Below are 23472 nucleotides of genomic sequence, written 5' to 3'. Positions count from 1 at the left end.
TCTAGATCTCTAACATTACCAAGCTCTCTGAACCTTTTGTAAGCTTTTCTCTTCTTCTTGACGAGATTTATTACAGCCTTTGTACACCACAGTTCCTGTACCCTACCATAACTTCCCAGTCTCATTGGACCGTACCTATACAGAACTCCACACAAATATCCCCTGAACATTTGCCAGATTTCTTCTGTACTTTTCCCTGAGAGCATCTGTTTCCAATTTAAGCTTCCTATTTTCTGCCCAATAACCTCATAATTCCCCTTTCTCCAATTAAATGCTTTTCTAACTTGTCTGTTCTTATTTCTCTATGGAGATAGAATTAGGATCACTATCTCCAAAATGCTCTCCCACTGCGAGATCTGACGCCTTACCAGGTTAATTTCCTAATACCAAATCAAGTACAGTCTCTCCTCTTGTAGGCTTATCTACGTATTGTGTCAAGAAACCTTCCTGAACACACCTAACAAACTCCACCCCATTTAAATCCCTTGCTCTAGGGAGACAAATCACGACAACTCTGTTGTTATTACACCTTTCCAGGATCTGTTTCCCTATCTGCTCCTCGATATCCCTGTTACTCTTGGACGGCCTATAAAAAACACCCAGTAAAGTTATTGACCCCTTCCTGTTCCTAACCTCCAACCACAGAGACTCCGTAGGCAATCCCTTCATGGCGTCCACCTTTTCTGCAGCCGTGACACTATCTCTGATCAACAGTGCCACACCCCCACCTCTTTTGCCTCCGTCCCTGTCCTTTCTGAAACATCTAAAACCTGGCAGTTGAGGTAACCGTTCCTGTCCCTGAGCCATCCAAGTCTCTGTAATGGCCACCACATCATAGCTCCAAGTACTGATCCACGCTCTAAGCTCATCTGCTTTATTCACAGCACTCCTTGTGTTAATATAGACCCATCTCAAACCTTCATTCTGAGCGCATCCCTTCACTATCACCTGCCTATCCTCCCTCTCAAACTGTCTACAAGCTTTTCCTTTTTGTGAGCCAACCTCCTCTTCCCCAGTCTCTTCATTTTGGTTCCCACCCCCCAAGAATTCTGGTTTATACTTTTCCCAGTAGCCTTAGCAAACCTCCCCGCCAGGATATTGGTCCCCTTGGGATTCAAGTGCAATTCGTCCTTTTTGTACAGGTCATACCTGCCCCAAAAGAGGTCTCAATGATCCAGAAATCTGAATCCCTGCCTCTGCCCAATCCCTCAGCCACGAACCTCAGCAAATTAGCCAAAATATGCTTTTCTTTTCATATAAATACATTGGCTGACTTCAATCCTATTATTTTCTTAAAGACATTCTTTTATTACAGTACATCTTGCATTATAGTTACTACTGCTTGCCTTTCTAATAATGTTAGGCTAGCAAGTTGGTTTTCTTCCTCCTTCCCTTTTTAAATAGGAGGGCTACATTAGCAATTCTTATAATATATTAGAATAATACCAGAGTCTGTCTAGCTTTGAATAATTATAACTAGAGAAAGTGCATTCGGGATGACACATGGAACTCTTAGTCCATGCGTTGGAAGCACCTAGTGTTGACTTTGGAGAGAACACACTGTCGTGCACCTTCTGTCACAACCTGAATCAAGTTCCTCAGAGGCCATAGGATTTGAATGGAAGAAGAAGAAGACAGTGATCAAGCTATCACTAAATCTAACACTGAAGACAATTCCTGCATAAGTTGGTATTTTATATTTTGATTTTGTAATCTCTGCATCAGCTTATTAAGCAAATATACCATAGTCCTATTTAACCACCCTTATCTTCTTTCCTGTTATATTTAAGGATCTGAAGATGTATGTGCCAAGATATCTTTTTCCCTCCACTGTCAAGATCCTCATACCTACTGCATGTACAACATACCTTAATGCACCGACCCAAATGCATAGCCTCAAACTTGATTAGTACCTTTCAGCCATTTTTCTGCCCAAATAGACATGATTTTCCTAACATGATGTTCAGGGATGGACATCTAAGATAGTAATCATTTTTAATTTTGTAATCCTGAGCTCTTTATATTGGATAAACTGTGTGGAGATTTTTTGTTTGGCATTATGATCCTGTGAAAGAGTCAAATTCAAGATCTGATAACTCCAGCAATATTGTGTTGGTACTTGTTGGGTTTTGACTCAGGATACAAAAGACACTTAACTACTGAACCAGTTTCTCTGTGTTAATCAGTTCTATGTACATTATGTGCTGGGTGTAATCTGGTGCATCACTGTATGTAGCTCCCAGGTAGGGGAGGTGAGGGTGAGTGGGATTAGAAGACAGGGCAGGTGAATGATAGATGGAAGCAGACAAGGAGAGAGAGAAGAAAAAGGGGAAAAAAGAACAGATGGAGCAAAGTGAGGAGAGTGTGAAGATAGGCAGCAATTGCTGGAGGGACATAAGCAGGAACACAAAGTGCTACCAGTCCTGGACACTGCTAAGAAAAGAAGGTGAGAATGGGAATCATTAGACGAGAAAGATGAACAACAGTTGGAATCAGATTGCAGTGTTGGGGGAGGGGAGGAAACCTGTTATTGATGTAACCCTCCCACTCATTCACCTGCCATTGTTTTCCAACACCACCACTACTCCCCTACTCTACCTGACATGATCTGCCTGTCATCTTCCTCGGCCCACCAATTCCTCAGAAACCTTTCCCGTCGCCCTCTTTCTCCTCCTTATACTAGCCATCTGTATTGGAGGGGTCGTGACTGTCGCGTGACAGCACTGCCCATTTACCTGGTCGGAAGATACGCCACCTGCCAATCAAGGTTTGACCCCTCCTCGCCCATCAATGCACACCCAACTATTGACCCCTTTAATTAGCCTTGTACTTGGCCTCGGGCAATTGGCCTTTGTAATCAGTTTAACCCTGCTGGCACTGAGCCATTGGCTCAGTGCTTCACCTGGGCTGGGCTCATCAGCCCTGCTGCACTGTAAAGGAAGCCACGTGTGCTTGACTCTTTCTCTTTTTTTGCTACCTCCGAGGGACCACCCCGCCGTTGGTGAGTTGTGCATTGAATAGGGTTGGGAATGTGGGAGAGATATTTTCAATATTATTTCTAAGGTATTAAATATAGATATCTCTCCTCACCCTATTACTGCTATCTTTGGACTACCTAAAATTTCTAGTAATCTTTCCCCTTCAGCCCGTAGAATGATTGCATTTCTTACTTTAATGGCGAAAAGATGTATTTTACAACATTGGAAAGAGCTTAATGCTCCAACTACCTTTTTTTGGTTTTCTCAGACGATTTTATGTTTGAATCTGGAGAAAATTAGAAGTAACCTTTATGATTCTTCATTTAAATTTGAACAGATTTGGGGACCTTTTATTCGATATTTTCATTTAATGTAATATTTACCCTTCTTGTTTTTTTTTCACTGTTTTAATGGAGGTCGGGATTGAGGACGTGATTTTAAGTTTAACTCTGTTTGGTTTCAAGTTAGCCCATTGCTTTGCTTTGCTTTTAGTTAGTTGCACGGTGGGTTTTTTTTTGGGGGTTTTTTTTTTCTTTTTTTCCATTGATATATATAAAATCTAGTATACTATTATGTTATCTTGGTTTCTTATGCTTAAATTACATTGTTTGTAGTATTTTCTTTTTGGTATTGTTATCTTTTGGAATTTTATTATACTTTAACATTGTATTAATGTTTATATGGCTTACCTTTTTTGTATACTTACTCAATAAAAAGATTTAAAAAGAAAGAAAAGAAAGAAAGGGAATGTGGATATTATCCCTAAGCAGAAGAGCTGTGCCGGCCCAGAGTCAAGGGTGTCGCGTATCATACTGACTTTTCCCTTGGTTGTATGTGTGTGTGCGCGCATGTATTTCGTTCCCACACGATTTTATTAATTGTCCGCGTGTGTTTTATTGCTGATCTGACTACTGTGAATTGTGTGCGTGTTGCTTCTGTTGACTTTTTCCCACGTTTGCCTTCTGTAAATAAAATCCTTTACTACCAAGACTGTGTCCAGAGTCCTCGCTTTTTGAGGCCTATCGAATCTGTTTCCTCACTTACGACACCATCTCACCTCTCTCTGCTCTCAGTCGTGATGCAGGGTATCAACCCAAAATGTTGTTAGTTCCTTCCTCCCGAAGATGCTGCAGGACCCACTGAGTTTCTGCAGCAAAATGGAGTCACAAGACATTCTGCAAATGCTGGAGATCTGGAGCAACGCACACTAAAAGGTGGAAGAACTCAGCAGGCGAGCTGGCATCTGTGGAGGGAAATAAACAGTTGATGTCCATTTCCTTCCAGAGATGCTGCCTGAGCTGCTTCATTCCTTCAGCATTTTGTGTGTCTTGCTACATGGTTCCTCCAGCAGATAGTGTATGCCTGAATGTGCAGATACTGAACACTACTGAAGTACTGAAGTTTCTATCCTTTATCGGTCACAGGGATGCCGATAATTGGTCATTTGCTGCCCAATGTTGTACAGCAGGTGTAAAGCAAAGCCATGGCTAAAAGTGAAAAGGCTGGCATTCAGCACAATTAGTAACAGACCTATTGATAGATTTCTATGAAATTCAGCTGCCTCTTACTTTTTTGCAAAGCCACAATCCCAATTTGGTAACTTAGGTAATCGTTCCCTTGATACAAGGGGAAAAGATTATGGTATAAGAGCAATTACTATTCCTATTGAACCATGTCTGTAAGTTACTGACTAGTTCATATACGAGAGTCTAAATTTAATCATGAGTGAGTTAATCATCAACTGAGAGTGAATCTATACCAAATCAAAATCGGACCAATTTAAAAGGTGGTACGTATTCATTCGTGAATTTTCTTTGACAGTCATTTAGCTAAAGAAGTTATTCACAGGCATTCAACTTCTTGACTGATTTGATCACTTTTATTCTGCAGGGAATGTCGTTTTTACATAACAGCATAATTGGTTCACATGGAAATCTTAAATCATCCAACTGTGTTGTTGATAGTCGTTTTGTACTAAAAATCACAGATTATGGTTTGGCGAGCTTCCGTTCATCATGCAATAATGAAGATTCATATGCATCCTATGCAAGTAAGTTTAAGATGTGTATAAGTTTTGCAGTGGAGTCACCCTTTAAATTTTATACTTGCATCCTTTTGAAGTTCAGAAGACTATCAAATGAAAATGACAACTGGTGAAAATGATCTTTGTGTGAGCTTGGCTGTTGCATCGACATGTGATTCATCTGAGCCATGGACTGTTAAACTTGACAGCGCTGATTAGCTGTGCATGGCATAAACTTTGGAGGGTGCAATTAAAACTTCCAACTTAGTGCTCTTTCTTTGCAACAGAGAAACTTTGGACAGCACCAGAATTAATTAGATGGGGCAGAGCACCACCTCAAGGTACCCAGAAAGGAGATGTCTACAGCTTTGGTATTATACTTCAAGAAATTGCCTTCAGAAATGGACCATTTTACATAGAAGGAATGGATCTCAGTCCAAAAGGTATGCTTTGTCTCTCAAATGTCCTGCCTTGTACTAAATGGCAAAATCAAGAGCAATCTGACTGCATGAAATAGAATTGTGAACATGTTTTCACCCAGAAACACTGTGAGCATTCAGGAAGACCACTCATCATCACTCCCTCAAGAGCAATTATGGAGGGAAAATAAATTAATACGGACTTTACTGGTGACGCCCATTACAGGAAGATAATATATTATTTTAAATTGCCTCAGCAAATTTTTCAAGGGGAAAAAGTCAGCCAGGATTCCTGACGATGGTTGTGATTGTATGTGATTAATGGAGGAAATCAATAGGCTGATCAGGGGCACGTTGTCATGAATGGCATGTCATAGGGCTCAGCACTAACGCCTCAACTTTTAGAATATGTAGAAAAGACCAGCAATGAAGGCATGGTTGTTAAATTGCCAATGATGCATAGATAGGTAGAAAAGTATGTTGTGAAGATGTAAGAAACAAGCAAAAATCCTTGTAACTACAATGGGAATATTAATAGGTTATCCAAGTGACAAAGATCTGTAACAGGGTCTAAATTGTGGAACAATGCAAAATTGCTCATCTGGGCAGGGCAAGAAACAAAAATCTATTATCCATATGGAGAGAGATTACCGAATTCTGAGATGCAATGGCATCTGGGTGGCCAAGTGCAGTTTTAAGAAAGCTAACAGAATGTTATTTTTTATTGCTAGGGAAAATTTTACGTGAAAATTACGCTTCAGTTGTACATGAATTTGACAAGACCACATCAGGAATATTGTACAAAGTTCAAAGTAAATTTATTATTAATATATAAGTCACCATATATAACCAAGAGATTCATTTTCTTGCGGGCATACTCAATAAGTCCATAACAAAATAATATGCATAATAGACTGCCCAAACTTGAGCATTCAACCAGTGTGCAAAAGACAATAAATTATGCAAATACAAAAGAAAGAAATAATTATAAAAAATAAATAAGCAATAAATATCAAGAACATGAGATAAAGAGTCCCTGAAAGTGAGTCCATAGTTGTATACTACATTGATATCCTTAATTTATGAAGAATATTAAATCATTAAAGGCAGTTCGGATTACTAGACTAATAGAGGGGTTAAACTATTTGGAAAGGCTAAACTTGTATCTATCAAAGATTGGGCAAGTGAGAGTTTGAAACACGTAAGATCTTGGAGGGTCTTGGCAGGATGTGGAGAAGATTTTTCCTGTGTGGGAAAATCCAGAAGTTTAAAAAATGGAATTGCCTTATTCAGATGGGGAACTGAGGTGATTTTTGCTATCACAGAAGACTCTTCTGTAAAGGAAGGTGAAATTAGAATGTTTGTATCTGCCTTTGCCTTAAGTATATTCTTTCTTGATAAGCAAGTGTTAAGAAGTCATGGAACATAGATGGGAATGCTAAATAGAGATTGCAATCAATTCTACCTTGATTTTATTGACTGGCATGGATTTAAGGACGACTGATTTCATACAAACCTTTTAGTGAGTCAGCTGATGGAGTTAATAAGAATAATGCTGTCAATATATTTTATATGGACTTTGAGAAGTCTTTTGATAAAGCAGATTTGAAGCATATTGCATGAAAGCAACATAGACAACATGGATATGAAATTCACAGATAACAAAGTGTTAACACACACAAAATGCTGGAGGAATCTAGCAGGTTGGGCAGCATCCATGGATGGAAATGAACAGTTGACATTTTAGACCACGATCCTTCATCTGAAGTGGAAAGAAAGAGAGCAGAACCCAGAATAAAAGGGTGGGGGTGGGAATGAAGTAAAAGCTGGCAGGTGATAGGTGAATCCAGGTGAGAGGAGGAAGGTAGATGGGTGGGGGAAGGGGGATGTGGGAATGATATGAGAAGCTGGAAGGTGAGAAGTGGAATAGCAAAGGGCTGAAGACAATGGACTTTTGATAGAGGACAAAAGGATAAAGGGAAAAGGTGGAGAGCCAAAGAGACGAAGATGTGGGGGATGGTCAGGTTATGAGAGCAGTGGAGGGGAAAGAGTGGAGGTAAAGGGACCACAGAGATAAGGAAATCAAAAAAAAAGTGGAAGGCAGAGGGGAGTGTTTACTGGAAATTAGAGTAAGGGAGACTGAAAATATGGAATACGAGGTGTTGTCCCTCTAATCTGCAGTAGAGAACCTGCAGCAGATGGTTTTAGAATTCAACCTCTAGGATGGGCCCATGTAAGTTTTTTTTGTGGTCATACTTTTAAGCAACTGAACTTCAAAAATGTTTTCCCTTATTTCACAAACATTTGGACATTCTAAAAAGTTGACACGAAGCTGGTGCTCTCTGTCTCTTTGATGGTCTGTACTTTTTGGTTCATTCCCTTACAAGTTATCCACAATTGGCCTGATTCCTCAGATTCTCCGGAGCTCCACACAGTGATTGCTTCACTGGAAATTCAGGACATAACAATCACTACCTTCTTCCAGAATTCTTCCTACTTTAAGGGCAGTTTTGTTTGTCCCAGTTATCCAATAAAATGGGATATTTTAATTTAAGAGCCCAATGTTTTAAGTCACCAATGGGAAGAGCAAATGCCACACTTCCACTGCCCAGTGATTATAATTGCATGATAATTGATAATAACTCCTTAAAAGGGGGTGGTAAGATGTACCTTCAAGGAATTTTGGGGAGACGTGAATCTTGCCAGCCACTGGCTATGGGCACCGAGTCTGTGCTTGCAATTCATATTGAATTAAAGATAAACACTAATCCAGCTGTTAGAGATAAGCAGCGCTTTTGACACAAGGTTAACTTATGTCTTTTAAAAAAAGGGAATTAAAAGTCTGACGTAGAAAAATTCCTTCTCAGCAAAAGTAAGGAGCTGTTCAAAATCTTGACGGTATGCTTGAGCTTCTGAGTAAAGATGTTTCCTGTAATTATATTGATTGAATGTAGAGAAGATAAACCAATAAAATATCAGAATTAGAATTTAGTGGACAACTATTATTTTTTCTAATCGTCTACAGTCCATATAACATTGCTTTCGAAAAGTACTGAAGCTGAGCCTTTCTCCTTTAAAAAAACTATGGTTGAATATATTTTGTTATATTACAGGAATGCTTTTACACGTTTTATTACAAGTTGTTAATCTTTTCAGAAATTGTACAGAAGGTCAAAAATGGTCAGAAGCCATATTTTAGGCCAACAGTTGATACCAATTATCACAGTGAAGAACTGGGTAACTTTATAGAGAAGTGCTGGGCTGAAGATGCTGTTGAAAGGCCTGATTTTAACCAAATTAAACTTCAGATAAGAAGATTCAATAAGTAAGTAATACAGCACATCAAGTAAATACTGCACGTATTTCCAGCAATGCGTAGAATAAACTGAGACCTGATGCTGAGCTGTAATGTGATTAATGTTATATTTATAAATGAAGGAAACTAGAAGAAAAAGTGCAAATAATTGCAGTAGTGAAGATAATTTTTCTTGGTGTAACTGGTGTATGTCTTAAAGTATGTAAGGATATTGTTTGAAATGGAAATGAAAGCAGGTCTTGCATTTGTATCTAGTCCTCGCACCAAAAGAGTCACGTTAGCCTTCACTCCTTTGTGTGGTGATGTGGATCGCTCAGTTTTCTTTCTTTGCTTCCAACAATTTCAGCGAAAGCAGGGGCAGTATCCTGGATAACTTGCTGTCAAGAATGGAACAGTATGCCAATAACCTGGAGAAGCTTGTGGAAGAAAGAACACAAGCCTACCTTGAGGAAAAAAGGAAAGCAGAAAATCTGCTCTATCAAATTTTACCTCAGTAAGAGCAAAATTTCAAGCTTATAATTCGAACATGCTTGTCTAATGAAACCATGTCTAATGAATTCCTGCAGTGTTCTTTGCTATACAAATGATGCAATATTGCTTTAAAAACCTTTCTTAGAGAAATTATCTGAATTGAAAACCAAAACCATAACTGGAAAATTACAAACCTGCATGTGTGTATACAGAGCTATTTAATACTTTTGACAAGGCTTGTGAAATATTACAAATAAGAGAAACAGCAGTTACTCACATACCAAAAGTAGTGTGATGTTTATAGAAAATAATGTGGCACCAAGTAGAGATTCAAAATTCAATATTAGACCATAAGACGATAAGATATAGGAGCAGAAGTAGGCCATTTGGCCCATCGAGTCTGCTCTGCCACTCAGTCATGGGCTGATCCAATTCTTCCAGTCATCCATATTCGCCTTCTCCCCATACCCTTTGATGCTGTGGCTAATCAAGAACCTATCTATCTCTGCCTTAAATGCACCCAATGACTTGCCATTATTTAACGTCATTTCCTGTATACAAGTGTAAAGAGAATGAAATAATTGTGACTCCAGATTCAATGCAACACAAAAAACACAAAAGATAAAGAACACAATAAATATAGCATATATATAGATTGGGTGTATGTCCATAGAACCAGTGGATTACTTTGAGTTATTTTTGCTTGAGAAATATGAAATGATATAATGTGTATATTTATCTGGAATTCACCTTATGCAACCAAATCAAGCCTGTGGTCTAGGTTTTCTGCTGCAGAAATACAACATTGGTCTCGGTACGGAAACTCCACCCAATCTGTTCCAACATGGGCCTTTCCTTGGAAGAAGACCACTTCATTTCAGTATTAATTTTAAAATCAAGCAAATCCTGTACATAAATTTCCAATACTCCAGGGATATACATTCAATATTTAAGGCTGTAAGGCAGTAGAGAGAGTGTTTGTCATTACCATGAGGTTACAAGTGAACATACTGAAACATACAACATTTTTCAAGGCCTCCACAATATGCAGTAGGAAATATGTACCCTCTGGTTGAAGAGTCTAGAACTTAGAGTCAGCCTCAAAACAATGGTTAAGCAATTTAGGATTGAAATGAGGAGCCATAGAATCAGAATCATAGTCATGGAGAAATATCTTCACTCAGTGATGAATATTTGAAATATTTTGGGATTTTTTTGGGGGGGGTCAGTATATGGCTAGCAAGGCTGGCATAGTTTTGATATTGATTTTGGGTTATTATTGTAACATGTTGCAAGATGCAGTGAAAAGATTGCCTTGATCTGTTTAGGTTGGCCACCAATAATTAATGGCAGTGAAAGGCAGCCTTGAACCTTGTGATATAGTTCCTTGTAGAATGCAATTGGATTGGTAGTTGTAGAATTTAGACCTAATAAGGTCGAAGATTCAGTGATATATTACCAAGTCAGGATGTTGATTCAATATTCCAGTTGTTCTTGCCCTTCAACATAGTAGAGATTGCACCTTTAGAAGGTATAACCTGTTTAAGTAGCCTAGATGGATCATTTTGCAGATGGTAAACACCGTAAGCACTATGCTCCAGCAATGGAGGGAAGGAACGTTGAGAGTAGTTAATGGGGCTTCTAATTAAGCACACTGTTTAGTCCTGAATACTGAGCAACATGCACAAAATGCTAGAGAAACTCAGCAAGCCAGGCAGCATCTTTGGAGGGGAATAAACAGTCAACATTTCAACATTTTGTGTGTGTGTTGCTCAAGTTTTCCAGCATCTGCAGAATTTCTCATGTTTATAGTCCTGAATATTATTGAGTTGCTTGAAAGCTGCAGTTATATTCTTTCAGGAAAATGGAAAAAATTCCATCACACTCCTGACTTGGGTCTGTTGGGTGACAGAAAGGCTTTCAAAAGTAGCAAGTGAATTACTCACTAAGAAACCCATCAACGTAGATCATTAGCTACTAATGCATTAGCTTTTGATTGATTTCGACTTGCAGTCGCTATAATTTTACCTGCCTTTAGTAGAATGTAAAATTCTGAATTATGAATAATCTTGAAGTTTTATAAGGCTTCTGCAGAAAAATCTGTCTGAAAGCAGTGCAGGAAGAATAACCAGACAAAACTATTGGAATTGCGATGGGGATGGGAGAAAGTTTTTCAGTAGGTGATCATAAACACTCAGGATATCCAAGCAGAAATGCTCTTGTCTGACCCTCAGTGAAAAATCACAGGTGCAATATCTGCTCTTCAGTAAATTCATTACATCACTCTAGTGGACAATCCATGAACAGGTGGTTAGAATGCACCCACAAAAGACATGAAGTGGAATATTGCTAAGCTAAGACAATGCTTTCTGTGCCTATATTGCCATAATGCATCAAAGAGATATTGAGAGTTGTGGTGGCCTATTTAAAGTTAAACTTTATTAGTCATATGTACATTGAGAGACATCGAAACATGCAGTGAAATACTTCATTTTGCGTTATTGACCAACACTGACAGAGGTCCTGCAGGTAGTCTGCAAGTGTCACCACGCTTCTGGCAGCAAAATGGAATGCCCACAATTCATTTACCCTGACCATACGTCTTGTGCAATGTGGGAGAAAACCAGAGAACCCAGAGGAAACCCACGCAATGGTGGAAAGAACATACAATCTCCTTCCCGACAGTGGTGGGAATCGAACCCTGAAAGAAGATCACTGGCACTGTAGAGCAATTGCACCAACCGCTACACTCGGGGTGAATAATTTCACCATCCACGAGGTCACAACACTTGTCACAGCTTTACAATAGGCAGCTGAGAAACATGAACAAGATGAAAGGTGGAAGGAAATAAGTATTGCTCCTTTTGCCCAGTACGGCTGATGCATCAATCCCAGTTCTCCATTTTAAAACACCTTGACTTTTTTCTGTCAGGTGCTGCTTAGTGACAATCTAGAGTACAGGTAATCACCAGATGAGTATTCTGGTACACTGCAGATGCTAGAACCTGGAGAAACACACACAACGCTGGACAAACTCACTTGGTGTTTGGAGGGAAATGGGTAATTGATATTTTGGGTCGAGAACCTTCATCTGGACTAAGTCACAGAGGGGAAACAGCTAGGATAAAGTCATGGAGGGAATGGGTAGAGCAAGACCTGGCAGGTGATAGATGGATCCAAGTGAGAGGAGTGTGAAAGAAGGGGAGAGGGAGAGAGGAAATGTATCCTTCCTGTACTGTCATGTTCCATCATCTTCAGCCTTTTGCCTCTACCACCTATCACCTTCCAGCTTCAGACACCATTTCCACTCTCCCCCTCCATCATCTACCATGCCCCTTCTCTGGACTCACCTGTTACCTGCCGACTCGTGCTGCAACCGTTCTCTTCAGCTTTCTATACTGCCTATTTCCACTCTATCTTTCAGTCCAGGTGAAGGGTCTTGACTTCAATCATCAATTCATCATTTCCTTCCATCGATGCTGCTTGACGCATTGAGTTTTTCCATCATTTTGTGTGCTATTCCAGATTAAATTAGACCACAATCTATCAACGTTTAATTAATTATCTTTGAGCTTCCTTTTAGTGATTGTTTGCCATGTTTTACATTGACACTGCCTTGGACTCCATCTACTACAATTCTGACACATTGTGCCTGAGAATAAATGCTGAAATATGATTGGTCAAGGAGCCATGCTGTTGATGGTACTTTGTAGTTCTAACACATGCCATAGATCCCCCGTAGAGAAAGCCACACTGTCCTGGATGTCTTATTCCATAAATCGACGCGCCAAAGCCTACAAAAAGTCTGCAGGCAGCTGCAAGTGTAAATAACAGTGAGTGCTGTTCATTCACTACTGACCACAAAATCCAGGCCAATAAACTTCAGCTTGATTTATGCAACTACAACATGAGTTTTGAGGCAAGGTCTGTTAAACAGGTTTTCATGAATATTCCTGCTTGGATTTTCCAGTTCCACAGTGCCAGCATATGCTGAGAGTGCAAATCAGTAAATTATGGACCCTGGCCATATTCTGACTGGGGGGACTCCGTGGTGGAGTAGTTTATTAACAGTGTGACATGTTTACATAGAATCACATGGACTATCAAATACAAAATACCATTTCATCAATTTAGTCACTTATTTTTCACTTGACGTTCCTCCCATTTTTTTAACTTCCAATTAAATTTATCCATACAATTTTTCACAATCATGCCACATTTCCAGTTTGAAAATGTCATATGTTCACTGGCCTGTGGATTTAAAAGTTTCTTCTGCTTCTTAAGTGATGTTTTTTCTCTGGTATCTACTCCATCGAAATGTCATTTAATTTTAACTACCTCTATTTGGTAACTTCTCTGAAAATTTATTTTCTTCATGCTTTCCAATCCTCTATTTCTCTCTGAATGTGAGCTCACCAAGATACAAGACCAATTTAATGTTGCTCTTTACCTTTAACTTGCTTTGTGAATGTTCAAAGCTCCTGATCACAGGCAGAAGTCTTTATGAAAATCTTCTTTAATTGGGAGTCTCTAATAATCCTTGCGGCCTCTACCCAACTCTTCTGTTCATTTGGGAGATGAAGCTGTGATCACTCAGTGGCGTCTTTCCGCTTGTAGCTGCCCCTTCTTCCCGTTGCTCATGCTCCTGGTGTTTTTCACCCTCTACCTCCTAGTTGCCAGGCTCTGGTCTTCTCTGACGACTGTGTACCATGAAGCACATAATGATAAATCCATCTGTATCGTCCTGGTATTTGACTGTTGGGGGGGGACAATATCTTATTGGGAGACAGATGGTGTTTTCCACTACAATTCTGGTGATCCTCATTGTATTTGTGCTCACACAATATGATTGAACAGTGCATTGGTATGAGGAGCAGGGAAGCGGAGAGTAGTCCTTTCCCTCGGAGTCCACACTTCAGGCAATGGAACCATGGCGCACCCAGGGAATGAGTATCTCAGTGACTATAAGCTAGAAAGAAAACCACTGTTAGTTGCAGCACACACAAATGCTGGAGGAACTCAGCAGGTCAGGCAGCATCTATGGAGGGGAATAAACAGTTGCCGTTTCAGGCCGAGGCCCTTCATCACTACTTCATCACTGTTAGATCTGAGGATTCCTCTGCACCACTTAAACATTTGAATAGTGAACAAAGTAACAGTGTATCACAATGTGCTCCTGGTTGTTACAACTGTTGTGTGATTGTATTGTAGGGAAAGTGATTCCAATTTAAGACAGTATTGGTAGAAATAGGTTATATTTAAGTATCATGTAGTTTGCCCCCATGACTGGCAAGAGTCAGAGATATCAACATAAATCACATCTTCCTTAAGATGAGGAAGACTTTGTGGGGGATGGCGATGCAGCAAGTACAGCAGAATCCAGTGAGCTGGCTTCGATCCTGACCTCCGGCACTGATACTGTGGAGCTTGCATACTCGCCCTTGGAATTTCCTCCAGGTGCTCCAGTTTCCTTCCACACCCCAAATAACTTTCTGAGCTAACATACTGGGCCTGTCTGACTCAGCACTGAGCAGGAAATAGGGAGAAAGGTCTGAGATCTGCTGCTGGTTGGAATGATTCTCTGGCAAGGAAGCTGGGAGTCAATGTGACCCAGGTCTTCATGCAGAGTGCAGCCCACACACAGAGACGTAGAGTAGTTGAAGGCTTTCTTGTAAAATATCATACAATGTAATAATAGGCTTGGGAGGCCTCAGCTCCAGGAATACATAGCACATCAGGGAGCTTCAGGTAGTTAGAAGTAACTTAGAAAAACTCTGTGGGTTTTGAATTAAGAGATCTTCTGCCTCCTGCCCCTACGACTTCAATTCACCCCAAATGGGCGGCAATGGTCGTTATGCCTCCAGTAACGGAGTTGTCATTGGAGTCAACACTGAAGCACTCAGGTAGCAAATAACTTAGTGGCTACATGCTACAAAGATCACCACTGTTCATTGCAGCATGCGTCTTTTTGAGTAGCATTAAATCTGATCCGAGGCTTCATGTTCAGATCTTGTTTCCCCATTTAATAGTGTAATAAAACAAGAGTGTAAGCAGAAGGGTTAACACATTGATGGCTCTGGACCTATACCCACTGGAGTTTAATAGAATGAGGGGAATCTCATTGAAATCTATTGAATATTTAAATGTCTGGATATGGTGGACATGGTGAGGATGTTTCCAGTGGAGGGAGAGCCTAGTTCCAGAGAACACAGCCTCAGAGGCGAAGGACATCCATTTAGAACAGAGATGAGGAGGAACTTCTTTAGCTAAAGGGTGATGAATCTATGCAATTCATTGCTACAGATGGCTGTTGAGGCTAAGTCACTGGGTATATTTAAAGCAGATATTCATAGTTTCTGGATTAGTAAGGGCATCATCGGTTACGGGGAGAAAGTAAGAGAATGTAATTGAAAAGGATAATAAGTCAGCCATAAGGCAGACACAATGGGCTGAATGGCCGAATTCTGCTCCTATGTCTTAAGGTCTTATAATAATTCAGGCTTCCCTGATTGTTCAGATAATACAATCTGTGCATCAGTGATAAGTTGGAATAAATGTAAGTTGTTTACTTCAGACTTCAACCAACTTACTTTTCAACATTTAGGAATGTATTATGTAGTTCAACAGGTAATTTAGGTTCTGAATATTAACTGTATTAAATTAATTATACAATAGTTAGCACTAAAATAAAAAGATGTTCCGCAAAGTTATTAATGTAGATGGCAATTTAAGGTCATGTACTATTTATGACAAAGACTAATGAAAAATAACCTCCAACACCTAATTATTAATGTCATGTTTCTAGGTAAAAAATGCTTTGTGATGTGACATACTCATGATATGTTATTGAGTTCTGTTATTCTTTATTGCAGCTCAGTGGCAGAACAACTGAAGTGGGGTGAAACAGTCCAGGCTGAGGCATTTGATAGTGTCACAATTTACTTCAGCGATATTGTTGGATTCACTTCAATGTCTGCTGAAAGCACACCACTGCAGGTAATATATTGAAACCTTCCAAACTGGTATTGGCATAATACTACATTCTAATTTCAGTGAAGGGAATAGCTTTCTTGTGAGATTATAATGGACAAATTGAAGTAGTCGAATTGGCATCAGAGAGTTCTAGTGACCAAATACCAGATTATACTTCCTAAAAATAATTTTCATGACTGGAAAACTGCTTATGTTGTAATTTTCTTGACCTTAAAGCCTTAGAAAGTGCTTTACACCCAATAAGGTGGCTTTTAACCGGTCATAGTTGTAGTTGATGTAAATTGATACACTGAACCAGATAAAAGCTTGCTTATTGTTGCAAGCTGGTGTAGTGCATCAGGGACAGGTTGTTAGAGAACTTTGGCTTTGAAGATGCAAGACCAATCCTCTCATTTGCTTTGTCGAACGAACTAATGATTACTTGGAGCTCAGCCTCCGAACATGTACACATACAGGGCTCTACTTCCTGAGGAGGCTGAGGTCCTTTAACATCTGCCAGACGATGCTGAGGATGTTCTACGAGTCTGTGGTGGCCAGTGCTATCATGTTTGCTGTTGTGTGCTGGGGTAGCAGGCTGAGGGTAGCAGACACCAACAGAATCAACAAACTCATTCGTAAGGCCAGTGATGTTGTGGGGATGGAACTGGACTCTCCCACGGTGGTGTCTGAAAACAGGACGCTGTCTAAGTTGCATGCCATCTTGGTCAATGTCTCCCATCCACTACATAATGTACTGGGTGGGCACAGGAGTAGAATCAGCCAGAGACTCATTCCACTGAGATGCAACACAGAGCGTCATAGGAAGTCATTCCTGCCTATGGCCATCAAACTTTACAACTCCTCCCTTGGAGGGTCAGACACCCTGTGCCGATAGGCTGGTCCTGGATTTATTTCATAATTTACTGGCATAATTTACATATTACTATTTAACTATTTATGGTTCTATGACTGTTTATTATTTATGGTGCAACTGTAACAAAACCAATTTCCCCCGGGATCAATAAAGTATGACTATGACTATGACACGCATACAGAGCTTGAGGATTCGGGGTGGATCACCTTTGATCTAAGAAAGATTCAGATTCAGAATCAGAATCAGGTTTAATATCACTGACCTATGTTGGTAAAGTTCTTGTTTTGTGGCAGCAGTAGCTTGTAAAACAATAATCAAATCTATAAATTACAGTAAGAAGTATACTGTATATAAAAAAAGAAAATTTAATGTGAGTAAAAGAATTTTGCATTTGTTCTGAAAATTGGAGCTGTTTATTGTCATCTTTCTCCATCTTCTTAGACTTCAGGTGCATTACTAGTGCCAAGTATTCCACTATCTACTTTCTAGGCATCACAATTGATTAATATCTGAGCAGGCCCAAAATTTACAGAACCTCAGGACTAAATCAAAGGCTGAATATTTATAATGAGTAACTGACTTCCTGCCTCCCCAGAAGTTTTCCACCAACCAACTCTAGATTGTGATGGATTTTTCTGCAGCAACACTCCAGAAGTTCAGTACTATCTAGGATGAATCAACCTCATTAGCAACATAAACAAGGGAAAATCTGCAGATGCTGGAAATCCAAGCAATATTCCCACACAGTGCTGGAGGAACCCATCAGTCTGGGAAGCACCTATGGAAAGCAGTAGAGTTCACCTTTCAGGCAGAGACCCTTCCTCAGGACTCCTTGGAAACATAGTGTCCAGTTGCTCAAACATACAATGCTACTGACCATCTGAACCATACTGCAACAAATAACCAATCTTCAGTACCTCCAAATATGACAACTTAGAGGAATAAGTCCAGCAGGCACAGGAAAGTTCCACCTGGAAGTTTCAGAATCAGAATCAGGTTTATTATCACCGGCATGCGACATGAAATTTGTTAACTTCGCGGTAGCAGTTCAATGCAATGTATAAACTAGCAGAGAAAAAATAAAATAAAATAAAATAATAATCAATAAACAAGTAAATCAATTACATATATTGAATAGTTTTTAAAAATGTGCAAAAACAGAAATACTGTATATTTAAAAAAAAAAGTGAGGTACTGTCCAAGGGTTCAATGTCCATTTAGGAATTGGATGGCAGAGGGGAAGAAGCTGTTCCTGAATCACTGAGTGTGTGCCTTCAGGCTTCTGTACCTCCCACCTGATGGTAACAGTGAGAAAAGGGCATGCTCTGGGTGCTGGAGGTCCTTGATAATGGACGCTGCCTTTCTGAGACACTGCTCTCTAAAGATGTCATGGGTACTTTGCAGGCTAGTGCCCAAGATGGAGCTGACTAGATTTACAACATTCTGCAGCTTCTTTTGCTCCTGTGCAGTAGTCCCTCCATACCAGACAATGATGCAGCCTGTCAGAATGCTCTCCACCATACAACTATATAAGTTTTTGAGTGTATTTGTTGACATGCCAAATCTCTTCAAATCTCTTCCCACCCGAGCTTACCATTATAACAAGGGAAAGGAAATATGTTGCTGATTCTCACCACTGAACCAAAACACTAAAATCTTCTACTCAATAGTATTGTGAGACTAGCTTCAACGCAGAGATTGTATTGGTTGAAGAAGATTGGCCATAACCACAATAGCGTTAAATGCTGACCTTGTCAGTAATGCCTTTTTCCATAGATTCAATGCAAAAGTGCTGCATTGAGGGAATTGTCTTCTTTTAAATGATTACCTTATCTGCAATTTTTCTCAAAATCCCTACAGATGTCATATGATCCTAAACCTCATTATCTAACCATGGAAATCTTACTTAGTCAATGAGATGAGGCATCAATAGCTTGGCCCATACTTGGTGAACATGACAACATTGGTAGTCCTCCCTCTTTCCTCAAGTACGTTGATGTTCTGCTGTCCTTGCTTTTGTATTTTCTGTTCATAGTCATAGTCATATTTTATTGATCCCGGGGGAAATTGGTTTTCATTACAGTTGCACCATAAATAATAAATGTAATAACACCATAAATAGTTAAATAGTAATATATAAATTATGCCAGGATATAAGTCCAGGACCAGCCTATTGGCTCAGGGTGTCTGACCCTCCAAGGGAGGAGTTGTAAAGTTTGATGGCCACAGGCAGGAATGACTTCCTATGACGCTCAGTGTTGCATCTCAGTGGAATGAGTCTCTGGCTGAATGTACTCCTGTGCCCAACCAGTCCATTATGTAGTGGATGGGAGACATTGTCCAAGATGGCATGCAACTTGGACAGCATCCTCTTTTCAGACACCACCGTGAGAGAGTCCAATTCCATCCCCACAACATCACTGGCCTTACGAATGAGTTTGTTGATTCAGTTGGTGTCTGCTACCTTCAGCCTGCTGCCCCAGCACACAGCAGCAAACATGATAGCACTGGCCACCACAGAATGCTTTACAATTTTTAGCATGGATCCTATATAGCTGGAAGCTGGTAGCAAATTAAGTCTTTAAATTTTATCCCCATGGACTAATGCCTGGAAATTAAGTTTAAAAATAGCCATTTGAGAAGAATTATGGCAGGAGCATTACCCAGGGTTTCTGTGGATAAATATTTGAACGACAGTATAAATAAGTTACAAACCGAACTGAAAATAGGCAGTGGGAGTGAGTACTCTTAATATGGGATTTTTAAAAAATTTACTAGTACATAAGATTATTTTAGAATTCACCTGTGTTGGATTCTATAGTCCTTTTGGTAACAGCCACAGGTTTGGTTCCATACAGTTCAGTACAACTAAATTTCAAAAGGAGTGTACAATGAATAACCAGGGCATGCTCTCTTTTCACTGTTGCCATCAGGAGATTCAGGACTTACACTGCTAGGTTCAGGAAACAGTTATTACCTCTCAAGCATCAGGCTCTCGCACCAAAGAGGATAAATTCACTCAACTTCACTTGCTCCATCATTGAAATGTTCCCACAACCTATAGATTCATTTTCAAGGATTTTTCATCTCATGTTCTCAATATACATCGCATATTTATTTATTATGATTATTTCCTTCTTTTTATATTTGCACAGTGGGTTGTCTTTTGCATACTGGTTGTATGCCCAAGTTGGTGCAGGCTTTCAGTGACTCTATTATGGTGATTATTCTATTATGGTTTATTTTATCTGCCCACAAGAAAATGAATCTCAGGGTTTATATGATGCCATATATGTACTTTGATAATAAATTTATTTGAACTTTGAATTTTAGTTTCTTTTATTTTCAGCATTACTTGTCATTCCTTTAAATTGTTGCTGAATTGTTCAAAAATTATCTTTCAGGTTGTGACCTTACTGAATGACCTTTATACCTGTTTTGATGCTATTATTGACAACTTTGATGTCTATAAGGTATGTAAATTATATCATCAGAAATGTTTAGAATATTCTGGGCAGGACTTTATAATAGCAATGAAAAGGCAACCAGTTTCCTGCTTTCTTGACAACCATAATCTAACAATGAAATCCTGAAGTTTCACCTTCCATTATCACTTTCTCAGTTATTGGATTCCAGAACTGTTGTCTCCTGCTTATCACTCTCTTAAATGTCTCCACCCTGGTCCTCCCTTCTCCAGACCTGTCTCCATCTGCCTTTTCTATTTTGTTTGTCCCCATCTATTATCAACCAGCTTCAATCTCCCGACCCCACCTCTTCTACTCCCCTACCTGATTCAAACCTAAAGATTTTATCGCTCTGAAGGGTTCCTTACTCTTACTCGATAACGTCTTTTCTGACAAGGTGGGTCACTCGTGCTTGGCACGGAAGACTTGTGGCTGTGAAACAATCTCAGGTTCTCGGGCCTCCTCCATGGTGGTTGGAGGAGTTGACTCTGAGACTGCAGGAAGTGGTTCTGACAGCTCTGGACGCCTTTCACCTGGATGTGTTGGCATCCCGAATCATGCATAGCAAACTGCTCGATCTGTTGATCTATCCCAGGCCACCAGACAAAGCTTCAAGCCAATGCATTCATTACCCTGCCTAGATCACCAGCATGTAGCTCCTCCAGCACTTCAGCTTCCAGTTTCGATGGAACAACCATTCTCCATCCCCAATAAGGCAACCTCGGTCAAGAGCTAGTTCATCACCGCACGGGTAAAAACGGGGCAGCTGGAATTTCTGCTGCATATTCCAGCCATTTTGCATTGCTATGTAGACCTGAGATAGTGTGGGGTCTTTCCTGGTTTCCATTTGGATCATCTCTGCCATAATAGGGAGACTTGCAATTTGCAATGGGAAGAATACGCCAAGAAGAGTATCTTATTTTGTGAATTTTTCAGCTATTTCATTTTTCAAGGGTAAATGGAACAATATATCAGCATTTCCATGATTTAGTCATCCTTTTGAATTTAATCTCGTAATTGTGTCCTCCAAGAAACGGAGCCCATCCATTTGTTTGTGCTGCTGCTGTTAGTGAGGCACCCTTCTGCAGATTGAAAATGAACACTAGAGGCTGATGATCAGTAATGAGGGATACATGTTCTGGTTGAAACATGTTACACCCCAAACCAGACTCAAGGCCTCTCTGCGCATAACTTTACTCTGGAGCAGTAAAGGAACATGATGAAAAGGCTTGAAATGTTCCCTTCTAACACTCATAACATGTGACATGACTGCACCTACATCATGAGGCAAGGCATCATAGGCAAGCTTCACTGGATGATGTGTATCATGATGTGTGATATCACCACTTCCTTTGCCTTTTGGAAGGAGACCTCACACAGCTTTGTCCATTGCCATTTCTTCCCGATCTGTGTTAATGAGTTCAAAGAGAGGAGCACAGTAGCTAGGTTTGGCAGGAACCTGTTAATTGACAAATCCTAAAAAGGATGGCAGCTGTGACATTTTCTTTGACCTTAAGGCATCCACCTCTGCTTGAATTTTCTTAGCAGACTTGTGTAATTTTTGTGCGTCAATAGTGTGACCACAGTAAGGTCATTCTTGGTTTAAAGAATTCACACTTGTTGCATTGTGCTCTGAGCCCATAATCTTCTAGTCTTTCTAAGACTGTTTTGAGATTTTGGAGATGTTCCTTGTCATCCTTACCCATAACAGTGATGTCATCCAGGTAACACTGAGTGCCTGGACAGCCTTGCAGGACCTGGTGCATGGCTTTCTGCAAGAGTACACGTGCAGATACTACTCCAAGAGTAAACCCGATGTGAGTATTTATAGTGAGAAATAGTTTGGACTCTTCTTCCATCTTCATCTGTAGGTAGGCCTCATCTAAGTCCACTCTGCTGAAGTGTTTTCCTTCAGAAAGATTTGCAAAGATATCCTCTATCTTAGGCAGACTGTATTGTTCTACTTTCAGTACTGCGTTGAGGGTGACCTTAAAATCACCCCAGATCCTGACAGACCCATTCCTCTTAGCTACTAGGACACCACTGTTGCCCATGGGATCCACTCAACATTGGAAAGAATTCCTTCAGTCTTCATGCAATCTTCCTCACTGGCTACTTTATCACAAATGGTATAAGGAAACGAATGAGCTTTTTAAATCTTCGGTGTGGCACTTTCATTTAAAACTGTGTTACCCTTGATATGCTTGAGGTTTCCAAAGCCATCCTTGAAAACTGCTGTGGCATCATCTAGTAACATTCTGAACTTGCTTTCAAATGGCTTCATTGCAGGGAATGTGTAATGCAAACTGTGGCTAGATCTCTAATCAAGTTGTAGATTTCTCTACTAATTATAGCTCCCCAATGCTGGCTCTCCTGTTTTTACTAAACACACGTCCAATGTACCTTGTTGATTGTTGTATTTCACTGTTATGAATATCTTTCCCACGGGTGTTATCTTTTCTCCAGTGTAGTTCTTAGTTGGATATCTGAAAGCTTCAGTTCTGTATCTTTGAAATGTCGTTCAAACCCATTTTATGGAAGGACTGAAACATCCAAGCTAGTATCCAATTCCATTTTAATTAATTTGCCGTTCACTTCTCATGTAAGCTATGTTGCTTATCTATTGTGAGTTTTCACATTGTAAATCCTAAGGCTACGCAGTCCTATGTCATTCTCATCACTATGAGATTCTTCATCAACAGCATGTGGATTAGTGCTCTTTTTGAAACTGCAACCTGACTTTTTATCTTTTTCCCTTCCCTGTGCAGTCCATTTATTTTTGTCTGCACAACATGCTCTTTGTATGTTTCCTACTTTGTTGGATTTTCTGCATGTTTTACCCTTAAACATGCATTGGTCTGATGGATGTGAGCCACTGCCACAACAGTAATACAACCTGTTTGGCCAGTCAGGTTTCTGTTTAGAAACTGCAATTTTGTTCAAGCTCATTTTCAT

At 39.9% G+C, this 23472-nt stretch overlaps 1 protein-coding gene across 1 annotated transcript in view; it reads left to right on the top strand.

The window, feature by feature from the left end:
• npr2 (natriuretic peptide receptor 2) overlaps window positions 1-23472 on the top strand; it is a 160107-nt gene that overhangs the window by 108500 nt on the left and 28135 nt on the right. The window contains exons 14-19 of the mRNA XM_063042843.1: window positions 4869-5028; window positions 5289-5444; window positions 8577-8745; window positions 9083-9229; window positions 16080-16203; window positions 20458-20526. Coding sequence (XP_062898913.1) covers window positions 4869-5028; window positions 5289-5444; window positions 8577-8745; window positions 9083-9229; window positions 16080-16203; window positions 20458-20526 — 825 coding nt within the window. The remainder of the gene's footprint in view (window positions 1-4868; window positions 5029-5288; window positions 5445-8576; window positions 8746-9082; window positions 9230-16079; window positions 16204-20457; window positions 20527-23472) is intronic.

This window comes from Mobula hypostoma, chromosome 3 (assembly GCF_963921235.1).
Source record: "Mobula hypostoma chromosome 3, sMobHyp1.1, whole genome shotgun sequence".
In the NCBI taxonomy this organism is placed as follows: Eukaryota; Metazoa; Chordata; class Chondrichthyes; order Myliobatiformes; family Myliobatidae; genus Mobula; species Mobula hypostoma.
This window is presented reverse-complemented; position numbering and strand designations above follow the sequence as displayed.